Raw genomic sequence first — 13,345 nt, 5'->3', positions numbered from 1 at the left:
GCTGACCCCTTGATGCGGACTGATTTGTATTCTGGTTTCCCATTCCTGGTCCACAATCAGTTCCCTATTTGTGCTAACTTTGAGTGCAAGGTTGATGTTGTGTGGCCACTCAACGAACTGATCTATCTCCCTCCTGTACGCATCCTTATTGCCGTCTGTGATTCTGCCAACAACAGTGACATTTTCAGCAAATTTGTAGATGGTATTTCAGAAGCAGAATTAATTGTCACGAACATTTCACAAAATTTGTTGTTTTGTAGCAACATTGCAGAGCAAGTATTTCTATAAAATTAATTTAAAATATATAAATAAAAGGAAGTGAGATAGAGTCTGTATTTTGTTGTCATTTCAGAAATCTGATGGCAGTGGGGAAGAAGCTGTCTTTGTGCCATTGAGTGCTCGTCTTCAGACTCCTGTACCTTTTTCCCAATGGTAGCAGAGTGAAGAACGTATGGCCTGGGTGATGGGGGTCCTTGAGGAGAGAGGCTGCTTTCTTAAGACACCACCTCTTGTAGATGTCCTCAGTGGAGCGGAGACTGGTGCTGTGATGGTGTTGGCCTAGTTCACAACTCTCTGTAGTTTTTTCTTGTCCTGTGCATTGACATGTCCATACTAGACAATGAGAATGCTCAACACAGTACACCTGTAGAAATTTTCAAGAGTCTTTGATGATGTATCAGATCTCAAATTCCTCATGAAGTATAGCTCCTGGAGAGCTAATTTCCACTTTCTGAAGTCCACAATCAGCTCCTTGGTTTTGCTAGTGTTGAAAACAAAGTGGTTGTTGTGACACCACTCCATATCGCTGATCTGTCTCCCTTCTGTATGTTACCTTGAGCAAGATTCCCGAAAGGTTAACGTGAAGTTAGAGCTGGTGATAAGGAAGGCAAGTGCAATGTTGGCATTCATTTTGAGAAGGATAGAATATAAAAGCAAGGATGTGATGTTGAGAGTTTAAAGGGCATTGGACAGACCACACTGGGAGTATTGTGAGCAGTTTTGGGCTCCGAAACGAAGGAAGAATGTGTGGCATTGGAGAGGCTCCAGAGAAAGGGTGATCATATGAGGGCTCTGGGACTATACTTGCAGAAGAATGAGGAGGGATCTTATTTAATATTGAAAGGCCTGGATAGAGTGGATATAGTGGGGTGGGGGTCTGAATCCAGAGGGCAGAGCCTCAGAATACAAAAACATCCTTTTTAAACAGAGATGGGAGGCATTTCTTCCAGAGGCTGATGAATCTGTGGAATCTGCGGACATATATGGAGGCCAAATCATTGAGGATATTTAAGTGAGAGGTAGATAGGTTTTTGATGAGGAAGGGTATTAAGGGTTATGATGAGGGCAGGAGAATGATGTTGAAAAGGATAGTAAATCAGCCATGATGGAAATGTGAGGCAAACTTGATGGGCTGAATGACCTTGTACCACTCCAGTGTCTTGTGATCTTAAGGATGTTGGTATTTGGAACAAGGTGCCAGTCAGAGTAAAAGTGGCAAATAGAAATTGCAAAGTTTAAAAGGCATTGAGATCGGCCACGGGCAGGAAGGGTTCAGGTCGGCCACGGGCAGGAAGGGTTCAGGTCGGCCACGGGCAGGAAGGGTTCAGGTCGGCCACGGGCAGGAAAGGTTCAAGTCGGCCACGGGCAGGAAGGGTTCAGGTCGGCCACGGGCAGGAAGGGTTCAGGTCGGCCACGGGCAGGAAGGGTTCAGGTCGGCCACGGGCAGGAAGGGTTCAAGTCGGCCACGGGCAGGAAGGGTTCAGGTCGGCCACGGGCAGGAAGGGTTCAGGTCGGCAGACAGGAAGGGCTCAGACAGATAGGGGCCAAATACAGGCAAATGGGATGACCTGAGCTGGACAAATGGGTCAGCATGGACAAGTTTGTTCCAGATATCATCCTCTGTGTGAAAAGGTTGCCCCTCGTCTTGTTATAAATTTTTAACCTCTTACTTTAAATCTAGGTCCTTTAGTTTTAGTCTTTCTTAAATGGGGGGAATGACTGTGACTTTTCAGCTCATCCTTGTCTCATAATTTTATCTAACTCTGTAAAGTTGTCTCACGTACACTACTAGGAAAAATTTCTCTGTTAACTGAACCCTTCCAGTCCAGTCCTGGCAACATCCATGTAAATCTGTTTTGTACCCGTGACATGACTGATCAAAGGAGAGCGGAGAGGCCACACTGCACTGCTGGATGCCAAGCCCATACATTGGAAAAAAACATAGAAACATAGAAGATAGGAGCAGGAGTAGGTCATTCGACCCTTCGAGCCTGCTCCGCCATTCAACGAGGTCATGGCTGATCTTAAAGTTCAGTACCCCGTCCCTGCCTTCTTTCCGTAACCTTTAATACCCTTATACTGAAGAAATATATCTAATTCCCTCTTAAATATATTTAATGAACCTGCCTCCACTGCCCTCTGTGGTAATGAATTCCACAGATTCACCACCCTCTGGGTATAGAAATTCCTCCTCATCTCGGTCCTAAATGGTTTGCCTATTATCCTCAAACCATGGCCCCGGGTTCTGGATTTTCCCATCCTTGGAAACATCCCATCTGCATCCATTCTGTCCAGTCCTGCCAGAATTTTGGATGTCTCTATGAGATCCCCTCTCAATCTTCTAAACTCCAGCGAGTACAATCCCAATTTGCGCAATCTTTCCTCATAAGTCATTCCTGCCATTCCAGGTATCAGCCTGGTGAATCGCCTCTGCACTCCCTCCATTGCAAGAACATCCTTCCTTAGATAAGGTGACCAAAACTGCACACAGTACTCCAGGTGGGGTCTCACCAAGGCCCTGTACAGCTGCAGTAAGGTATCCTTGTTCCTAGACTCAAACCCTCTTGATATGAAGGCCAACATACTATTTGCCTTTTTAACCGCCTGCTGTACCTGCATGCTCGCCTTCAGAGACTGATGTACAAGTACCCCTAGGTCTCTCTGCACTTCCCCATCTCTTAATCTATTGCCATTCAAATAGTAATCTGCCCTCTGGTTTGTATGACCAAAGTGGATAAGCTCACATTTCTCCACATTGTAGTGCATTTGCCATGGATCTGCCCAGTCCCTCAATTTATCCAAATCACACTGGAGCTTCCTGACCCCCTCTTCCGTGCTTAGTGTCATCTGCAAATTTGGAGATATTACATCCAATCCCCTCATCCAGATCATTAATGTAAATTGTGAACAGCTGGGGTCCCAGTACAGATCCCTGTGGCACCCCACTGGTCACCGCCTGCCACTCAGAAAACGAGCCATTTATCCCAACTCTCTGTCTTCTACCTGCCAGCCAGTTCTCAATCCAAATCAATACTTTGCCCCCAATCCCATGAGCCTTGATTTTGGAAGCCAGTCGTTTATGCGGGACCTTATCGAAGGCCTTTTGGAAATCCAGGTACACCACATCCACTGGCTCTCCCCCATCTATTTTACCTGTCACTATCTCAAAGCATTCCAATAGATTGTCAAGCACGATTTACTTTTTGTAAATCCATGTTGACTCCGTCCGATCCCTTCTCTGCTAGTCATATGCTCCGCTAGTACATCCTTAATAATGGATTCCATCATTTTGCCCACTACTGATGTAAGGCTCACCGGCCGATAATTCCCCGCTTTTTCTCTACCCCCCTTTTTAAATAGTGGGGTAACATTAGCTACCCTCCAATCCATGGGTACTGATCCTGAGTCTATCGAGTTCTGGAAAATAATTCTTAAAGCATCTGCTATCTGAATGGCCACTTCCTTGAGTATCCTAGGATGTAGATTATCAGGCCCTTGGGATTTATCGGCCTTCAATCCCATCAATTTCCCCAACACCATGTCCTTAGAGATACTGATTTCTTTCAGTTCCTCCCTTGCATTAGTCTCTATGTTTCCCAACATCCTTGGGAGGTTATTTGTATCCTCTCTTGTAAAAACGGAACTAAAGTAAGAATTTAATTGGTCTGCCATTTCCTTATTCCCCATTATATATTCCCCTGATTCCGACTGCAGGGGACCTACTCTGGATTTCACCAATCTTTTCCTCTTGACATATTTATAAAAGCTTTTGCAGTCGTTTTTTATATTTACCGCAAGCTTACTTTCGTAATTTATTTTTGCTCTCTTGATTAATCCCTTTGTCCTCCTTTGGTGCATCTTGAACTGCTCCCAGTCTTCGGTTGCGGTACTTTTTTTGGCCAATTGATATGCTCCACGGTTGAGTCACCTTTTTTGGTTTATTTTTATGCCAAACCGGTATAAACGATTTTTGCAATTTCTCCATTAGATCTGTGAATGCTTTCCATTGTCTATCCACAGTCGACTCCCCCATAAACACCACCCAATCAATCTTACTCAACTCCCGTCTCATACCATCATAATTCCCTTTATTTAAATTCAGGACCTTAGATTGATAAAAATAATCAATATCACATTTAAAGCATGGCTTTTGAAATTATATACTCTTTAATAATATGTTGAAAAACTATCCTGATGCCTGTCTTTCTCCATCTCCTTCTACCGCCATCCCCTCTCCCCCACCTCTCTCACTCTCTCTTTATTTTTCCAAGCAGGTCCTGCACCTTTTGATGGTTTCAAGTCAGTAAAGTTTAAATGAAAATTCAGATGAAGCAACCAATAAATTGAATTAGAAGAGAATTGTAACATCTCTGTGGTGATGCTACTTTATCTTCATTCCGTGCTGGCTTTGTGTTTTATTCACCAAGATGTATGAGAGCGTTTGGTCAGTATGAGAGGCCATCCTCTTGATCAGCAGTTTAGTGCCAGTGGCGGGGCTCTTTGAGGTATGGCCTCTTTGGATCTACCCTACCGCTGTCCAAGATGTGGGGAACAGAAACGTTTTAGGAGCCTGTCATCATTGCGAGCTCATCTGGAATACAATCACACATACGAGACACTTTACGTCCTTTCTAAGTCTAATAGTATTTGTGACACTAATATTCTGTCTTCAGGAGTTGACAAATCGGTTCTGATACCTGCTTCCTGCAGAGAAATCTTTGAAAGCACCTCATTCAGAGGCAAGGAACAGAGATATTTATATGATCTAGAGTGTGGGGAGGAATTAACACTTGGTTCTGCCTGTTATTTGCCTGAAGTTGAGGGTCCAGTCAACGAAATCCTCATGAGAAAGGCAATGACTCCTTCAACTCCCCCTGCAGCTCTAGCTGCTGCTGCAGTCGATGCTGTTTACGAAGAAGGGCTGACTCGATTAAAGATCCAAGCTTTTGAAAAGCTGGACTTGAATGAACGTTTAGAGAAGCTGTCAGAGGAAGTGGAGCAGAAGATCACAGCCCGAGTGGACAAGCTTCAGATTGAACTTAACAAAAAAAGCTCAGATTTAGAGAAAGCCAAGCAGGAAAGCATGAGATTGAGTCAAGAAAAGCAGGATCTCGAAGAGAAAGCTTCTGAACTATCGCGGCAAGTCGATGTGAGTGTAGAAATGCTGGCTACGTTGAAGCAAGATTTGGTGCAGAAAGACCAGGAACTGTCCAGGAAACAGCAGTAAGTAGTCAGTAGGCTTATCAAGGTGAAATGTATCTGTAAAATATATTTGGGCTCATGTTAGGTGTCAGAATGTGTTTATGATCATTATCCATAAAGGTCTTGAATATACTCCACATTTCACTCTATTGTCGGAAGAAACAATGTGGCCTGTAGCTCCACCTCCCCAGATCAGTTTGAAAAAGCTATTCAATAAGATCTGCACGTCTCTTTCCCTTCAGCCCTGCATTTTATTTCCCTTCATACATTTATCCAATTCTTTAGAATTACAACATTGAATTGCTAACATTTCAGGTAGCGATTTCCAGGCCGCAACACTGCATATTTGGAACAAGGAATTGTTTTGTTTTGGTTATTTTGACAGTTACGTTTTATCATATTTATCAGTATGCTGGATGAATCAAAATTTATTGTCGTGAACAGTCATGAGATTTGTTGTTCAGGGCAGCATTACAGGTGCAAATATTCCTATAAATTACATTTAAATAAATAAATTGGCACAAAAGAAGCAAAAATAAGACAGTGTCTGGTTCACTGATCATTCAGGAATCTGATGGCAGCAGGGAAGAAGCTGTCCTTGTGTAGCTGTGCTTGTCTTTAGGCTCCTGTACCTTTCCCCCGATGGTAGCAGTGAAGAGGGCGTGGTCTGGGTGGTGGGGGTCCTAGAGGATAGAGGCTGATTTCTTAAGTCACTGCCTATTGTAGGTGTCGTCAATGGAATGGAGAATGATGGCCGTGATGGTGTTGTCTGAGTTCACAACTCTTCTTTTCCTGTCATACCGGGCAGTGATACAATTGTCAGAATTCTCTTCTCCACAGAACATCTGGAGAAATGAAGAAGTAATGTGCCCTTCTACCATATGGGATATTTGCCTTCAATAGTGAGGCTGCGTCTGGAAAATCTGCACCCATCTCACCATGCTTTACCTAATTTACTGGATAGGGCACAGAAAGCATTCATCAGGATGGAACAGTTCAGAAATGAGGAGAGATTGGATTGATTGGGGTTACTTTCCTTGGAGCAGAAATGGCCAAATTGAGGTATAATGTGGGCATCGAGCACGGAACAGTTCCATCAGCCCAACCTGTCAGTGACATTTGACATTCTGGGCTCATCCCATTTCCTGCAGTTGGTCTTGAACCTGCTCATCCCTTTATATCCATATACCTGTACAAATGGCAGAAGTTATAGTTGAGGCTTTCGTGATAATTTACCACAATTCTTTGGGCAGGACCCGGTGAATTGATAAATGGTGAATATCACTGTTCAAAAAAGGATGTAGGCAAAAGGCAGGGAACTATAGGCCAGTTAGTTTAACATCTGTAGTTGGGAAATTGCTTGAAACTATCATTAAAGAAACAGCGTGGCATTTAGAATGAAATGGATCCATCAGGCAGGACACCAAGGATTCAGCAAAGGTAGGTCCTGTTTGACAAATTTACTGGGGTTCTTTGAGGATATAACAAACGCGGTAAATACAGGGGAGCAGATGGTTGTTGTTTACCTAGGTATTTGGAAGGTGTTCGATAAGGTGCCACATAAAAATCTTGTATATAAGATAAGGATGGGGTTGGGGTGATGTATTGGCATGGATAGAGGTTTGGTTAACCAATAGGAAGCAGACAGTGCTGGGCCCGCAACTGTTCCTGATGTACAGAAACTATCTGGAAGAAGAGACAGAGTGTAATGTATCAAAATTTGCAGATGACACTGGATTCAGTGGAAAAGCACAGTTTTTTTGGAAAATTTTATTTGTAATCAATAATAAAGCATACATGTAAAATACAATTCAATACATATGTTATCCCCTAAAAAAAACCCCCACCCCCACCCCACCCACCTCTAAACTACCTCAAAAAAAAGAAAGAGAAAACGGAGGAGAACAATTCAAACAATACATTCAAGTATGTGCCATGGTTTGGGACCACACCACCCACATATGGGAAAAAGAAATTTAATAATTTCATTGCATCCAATTCATGTACGGGCTCCAAGTTTTAATAAAGAAGGAATCATTATTTCGTAAATTATATGTTATTTTCTCTAAAGGAATGCATGATCTCATCTCCACATGCCATCGTTAAATATTCAATTTACCTAATTTTTCCACGTAACTGCCAGACATTTCCTAGCTATTGCTAAGGCCAGCCTTATCAAAGCAATTTGAAACTTATTTAACTCCATACTCAATGGTTTAATATGTCCCAATAAAAATATCATAGGGTCAAATGGAATTTTAAATTTAAACATATCCCCTAAAACTTCCTTAATTTTATTCCAAAAAGGCTTAACCATCTCACATAACCAAACCGAATGTAAAAAAGTTCCCACTTCTTTATAACATCTAAAACATAGATCTGAAGTAATGTATTTGAATTTCTTTAACTTCTCCGGAGTCAAATATAATTGATGAATAAAGTTATAATGAACCTCACCTATCGACATCCAATCATCGGGGGATATGAATATTTCCAAATCTTTTTCCCATCTCACTCTAGTTTTATCACTGTCCGGTTTGGGCATTTTAACTTGCAGTAAAGTATACATATCTGATAGAAAACCTTTCTTACCACCATCAGTAAGCAAAATCTCAAATTTTGATCTGGGAAGTCTCAAAGTATGTCCAAAATTATCCAATAATAAAGCTTTAACCTGATAATAAGTAAAAAGTGTACTTGAAGGTATTTCATACTTTTCTTTGTTGAAAAGAAATAAAATAATCTGCCTCATAGCAATCCTCTACCAATCTAATTCCCTTTTGTTCACATATCTTCAAAAATTGATTCTTAACCGTAAAAGGAAAAAGCTTATTTTGAAACAAAGGTGTTTTAGCTAAAAGCTTACCTTCGGTACCTACAGTTTCATTTTTATTAGTCCATAATTCAATTAGGTGTTTCAACTCCGGCTAATTATAACTACCTAATAACTGAAGATTCCATCGTAAATAAATTGATCCATCCTCTTTTCCCCAAGTTGAGATCATTCAATATTAGTCCATGCCAAGCACCCGTCCACTTGAAACATTCTATTAATACATTTTAACTGAGCTGATTCCTTATAATTTTGAAAATTAGGTCATTGTAACCCTCTCAATGCATATTTCCAGGTTAACTTCTGTAATGAATCTCTTGCCATTTTATCCTTCCACAAAACTTTTCTCACCAAAGCATTCAAATATTTTTTAAATTATGAGTAATCTTGCATGGAATAGACTGAAACAAATATTGAATTCGGGGAAAGATACTAATTTTTATACAATTCACACGTCCCATCAATGTTTTGGGTAAATCCTTCTACCTATTCAAATCACCTTTAATTTTAGTCAATAAGGGTAACATAACATAACATAACAATTACAGCACGGAAACAGGCCATTAGGCCCTTCTAGTCCGCACTGAACCAAACACCCCTTTCTAGTCCCACCTCCCTGCACAATGCCCATAACCCTCCATCTTCTTCTCATCCATATACCTGTCCAACCTTTTCTTAAAGAATACAATTGACTCCGCCGCCACTATTTCTCCCGGAAACTCATTGCACACGGCTACCACTCTCTGAGTAAAGAAGTTCCCCCTCATGTTACCTCTAAACCTCTGCCCCTTAATTCTTAACTCATGTCCTCTTGTTTTAATCTTTCCTCCTCTTAACGGAAATAGTCTATCCACATCCACTCTGTCTATCCCTTTCATAATCTTAAATACTTCTATCAAATCCCCTCTCAACCTTCTACGCTCCAAAGAATAAAGACCTAATCTGTCCAATCTCTCCCTATACTCTAGATGCTTAAACCCAGGTAACATTCTGGTAAACCTTCTCTGTACTCTCTCCATAATAAATGGCTATAAATGGCTCTCCATAATAAATGGCTATAATTACTATCAACAATAATACTCAAATATTTAATACGATCAGACCATTTAAACTTCACAACTTGTCTACACGACAAATAATCCATATCAGCTCAAGGCAAAATTTCACTCTTCTCCCAATATACTTTATAACCAGATAACGCTCCATATTGTTCCAAATGTTTATGTAACATCTCCAAAGATTGCAAAGGATGTGTTAAATAGATCATCTTCAAACAAATTTATCTTATATTCATCAGAATTTACCTTAATACCTTTACCAGGACTAATCCTGCTTAATCTTCTGTGCCAAAGGCTCAATAACCAATGCGAACAGAGCTGGTGTCAAAGGGCAGCCCTGTCTGGTCGATCGAGTTAATGTAAAAGGTAAGGACATCTGTCCATTTGTCACCACTCTTACAGTGGGATTCTTATACAAAGACTTAATCCAACCAGTAAAAAGAGGCCCAAAATTAAACTTTTCCAAAACCTTAAACAAAAACCCCATTCAACTCTATCAAAGGCCTTTTCAGTATCCAAAGAAATTACCATCGGTTGGTCAGATTGCTGCCGAGAAATATTAATTAAAGAAATCAATTTTACTACATTATCCGTTCTTGATAAAACCCGCCTGATCTACATGGACTAAATTCAGTAGACATTTAGCCAATCTATCAGGCAGAACCTTGGCTATTGTCTTGTAATCCACATTCAACAAAGAAATGGGTCTCTAAGACCCTGCCTTCAAAGGATCTCTATCTTTCTTAAGAATAACAATAATAATTGCTTTAGAAAAAGAGTCCGGAAAAGAACCAGTTTTCTCCGCCTGATCTAAAATCCCCATCAGCAAAGGAACTAATAAATCTTGAAATTCCTTATAAAACTCAGAAGTAAACCCGTCATCACCTGGAGATTTACCACCCGGCATAGATCGAAGTGCGCCTATTAATTTTTTCACAGTAAAACAAGCATCCAATTCCTTAACATTTAAGGAAGGTAAGGTTAAACTAGATAAAAATTCATCAATGTTAACCTCTTCTTGCACTACCTCAGATGAATACAATTTCTTATAAAACATACGAAAGTCATCATTAATCTCTTGCGGTTTATATGTAACCCTTGAATGATGCCGAATAGCATTTATTTTTCTAGATCTAGACTCTTGTTCTGTTTTTAACTGCCAAGCTAACACTTTATGGGCTCTCTCCCCTAATTCATAATACCGCTGCCTAGTTCTCTGCAAAAGCTTTTCAAATTTATACGTTTGTAATGAATTATACTGTAATTTCAAATTAACAAACCGCATTTTTTTTGGTCCACCATCAAATTTATTTTTGCCCTCTTGATTAATCCCTTTGTCCTCCTTTGCTGCATCTTGAACTGCTCCCAGTCTTCGGATTTGGTACTTTTTTTGGCCAATTGATATGCTCTCTCTTTGGACCTAATGCTGTCTCTAATTTCCCTTGTTATCCACGGTTGAGTCATCTTTTTTGGTTTATTCCAGGGTTATATCCAGGGTTATATATAAGGTTATATGCAGGGTTATATATAGTGTTATATGCAGGTTTATATATAGGCTTATATGCAGGGTTATATATAGTGTTATATCCAGGGCTATATGCAGGATTATATTCAGGGTTATATACTGGGTTATATCCAGGGCTATATGCAGGGTTATATCCAGGGCTATATGCAGGATTATATTCAGGGTTATATACTGGGTTATATCCAGTGCTATATGCAGGGTTATATCCAGGGTTATATGCAGGATTATATTCAGGGTTATATGCAGGGTTATATTCAGGGTTATATGCAGGATTATATTCAGGGTTATTTACTGGGTTATATCCAGGGCTATATGCAGGGTTATATCCAGGGTTATATGCAGGATTATATTCAGGGTTATATGCAGGGTTATATCCAGGGTTATATGCAGGATTATATTCAGGGTTATATGCAGGATTATATTCAGGGTTATATCCAGGGTTATATGCAGGGTTATATCCAGGGTTATATGCAGGATTATATTCAGGGTTATATGCAGGATTATATTCAGGGTTATATGCAGGGTTATATACAGGGTTATATGCAGGGTTATATACAGGGTTATATGCAGGATTATATTCAGGGTTATATGCAGGGTTATATCCAGGGTTATATGCAGGATTATATTCAAGGTTATATGCAGGGTTATATACAGGGTTATATGCAGGGTTATATGCAGGATTATATACTGGGTTATATCCAGGGCTATATGCAGGATTATATTCAGGGTTATATTCAGGGTTATATACAGTGTTATATGCAGGATTATTTTCAGGGTTATATGCAGGGTTATATGCAGGGTTATATGCAGGATTATATTCAGGGTTATATACTGGGTTATATCCAGGGCTATATGCAAGGTTATATCCAGCGTTATATGCAGGATTATATTCAGGGTTATATGCAGGGTTATATTCAGTGTTATATGCAGGATTATATTCAGGGTTATTTACTGGGTTATATCCAGGGCTATATGCAGGGTTATATTCAGGGTTATATGCAGGGTTATATCCAGGGTTATATGCAGGATTATATTCAGGGTTATATACTGGATTATCTGCAGGGTTATATATAGGGTTATATATAGCATTATATGCAGGGTTATATATAGGGATATAGGGTTATAAACTGGGTTATATGCAGGGTTATATACTGGGTTATCTGCAGGGTTATATCCTGGGATATATCCAGCTTTATATATAGGGATATAGGGTTATATGCAGGGTTATATATAGTGTTATATTCAGGGTTATATCCAGGGTTATATATGTAGGGTTATATACAGGGTTATATCTTGTTTTATATATAGGCTTATACGCAATGTTGTATCCAGGGTTATATGCAGGATTATATTCAGGGTTATTTACAGGGTTATATCCAGGGATATATCCAGCTTTATATATAGGGATATAGGGTTATATGTAGGCTTATACATAGTGTTATATGCAGGGTTATATACTAGGTTATCTGCAGGGTTATATCCTGGTTTATATGCAGCGATATAGGGTTATATGCAGGGTTATATATAGTGTTATATTCAGGGTAATATCCAGGGTTATATATGTAGGGTTATATACAGGGTTATATCCTGTTTTATATATAGGCTTATATGCAATGTTATATCCAGGGTTATATGCAGGATTATATTCAGGGTTATTTACAGGGTTATATCCAGGGATATATCCAGCTTTATATATAGGGATATAGGGTTATATGTAGGCTTATACATAGTGTTATATGCAGGGTTATATGTAGGGCTATATCCTGGTTTATATATAGGGTTATATGCAGGGTTATATGCAGGGTTATATATAGGGTTATATCCTGGTTTATATATAGGGTTATATGCATGGTTATATTCAGGGTTATATGCAGGGTTATATGCAGGGTTATATGCAGGGTTATATGCAGGGTTATATGCAGGGTTATATGCAGGATTATATTCAGGGTTATATGCAGGGTTATATGCAGGGTTATATACAGGGTTATATGCAGGATTATATTCAGGGTTATATGCAGGATTATATTTAGGGTTATATACTGGGTTATATCCAGGGCTATATGCAGGGTTATATGCAGGGTTATATGCAGGGTTATATACAGGGTTATATGCAGGATTATATACTGGGTTATATCCAGGGCTATATGCAGGGTTATATCCAGGGTTATATGCAGGATTATATTCAGGGTTATATGCAGGGTTATATTCAGGGTTATATGCAGGATTATATTCAGGGTTATATGCAGGGTTATATGCAGGGTTATATGCAGGGTTATATGCAGGGTTATATTCAGGGTTATATACTGGGTTATCTGCAGGGTTATATATAGGGTTATATATAACATTATATGCAGGGTTATATATAGGGTTATATACTGGGTTATATGCAGGGTTATATACTGGGTTATCTGCAGGGTTATATCCAGGTTTATATACAGGGATATAGGG

General features: G+C 39.7%; 1 protein-coding gene across 3 annotated transcripts in view; it reads left to right on the top strand.

Moving 5' to 3' along the window:
* Window positions 1–13,345, top strand: part of fbxo41 (F-box protein 41) — a 218,086-nt gene that overhangs the window by 649 nt on the left and 204,092 nt on the right. For 2 of the 3 annotated variants that reach the window (XM_069923315.1, XM_069923317.1), the window contains exon 2: window positions 4,554–5,502. In XM_069923315.1, the coding sequence (XP_069779416.1) occupies window positions 4,787–5,502 (716 nt within the window). In that variant the 5' untranslated portion in view covers window positions 4,554–4,786. Of the gene's footprint in view, window positions 1–352; window positions 540–4,553; window positions 5,503–13,345 lie in introns of all 3 variants that reach the window. The other variant, XM_069923316.1, reaches the window with a different exon arrangement.

This window comes from Narcine bancroftii, chromosome 3, assembly GCF_036971445.1.
Source record: "Narcine bancroftii isolate sNarBan1 chromosome 3, sNarBan1.hap1, whole genome shotgun sequence".
NCBI lineage: Eukaryota > Metazoa > Chordata > Chondrichthyes > Torpediniformes > Narcinidae > Narcine > Narcine bancroftii.
This window is presented reverse-complemented; position numbering and strand designations above follow the sequence as displayed.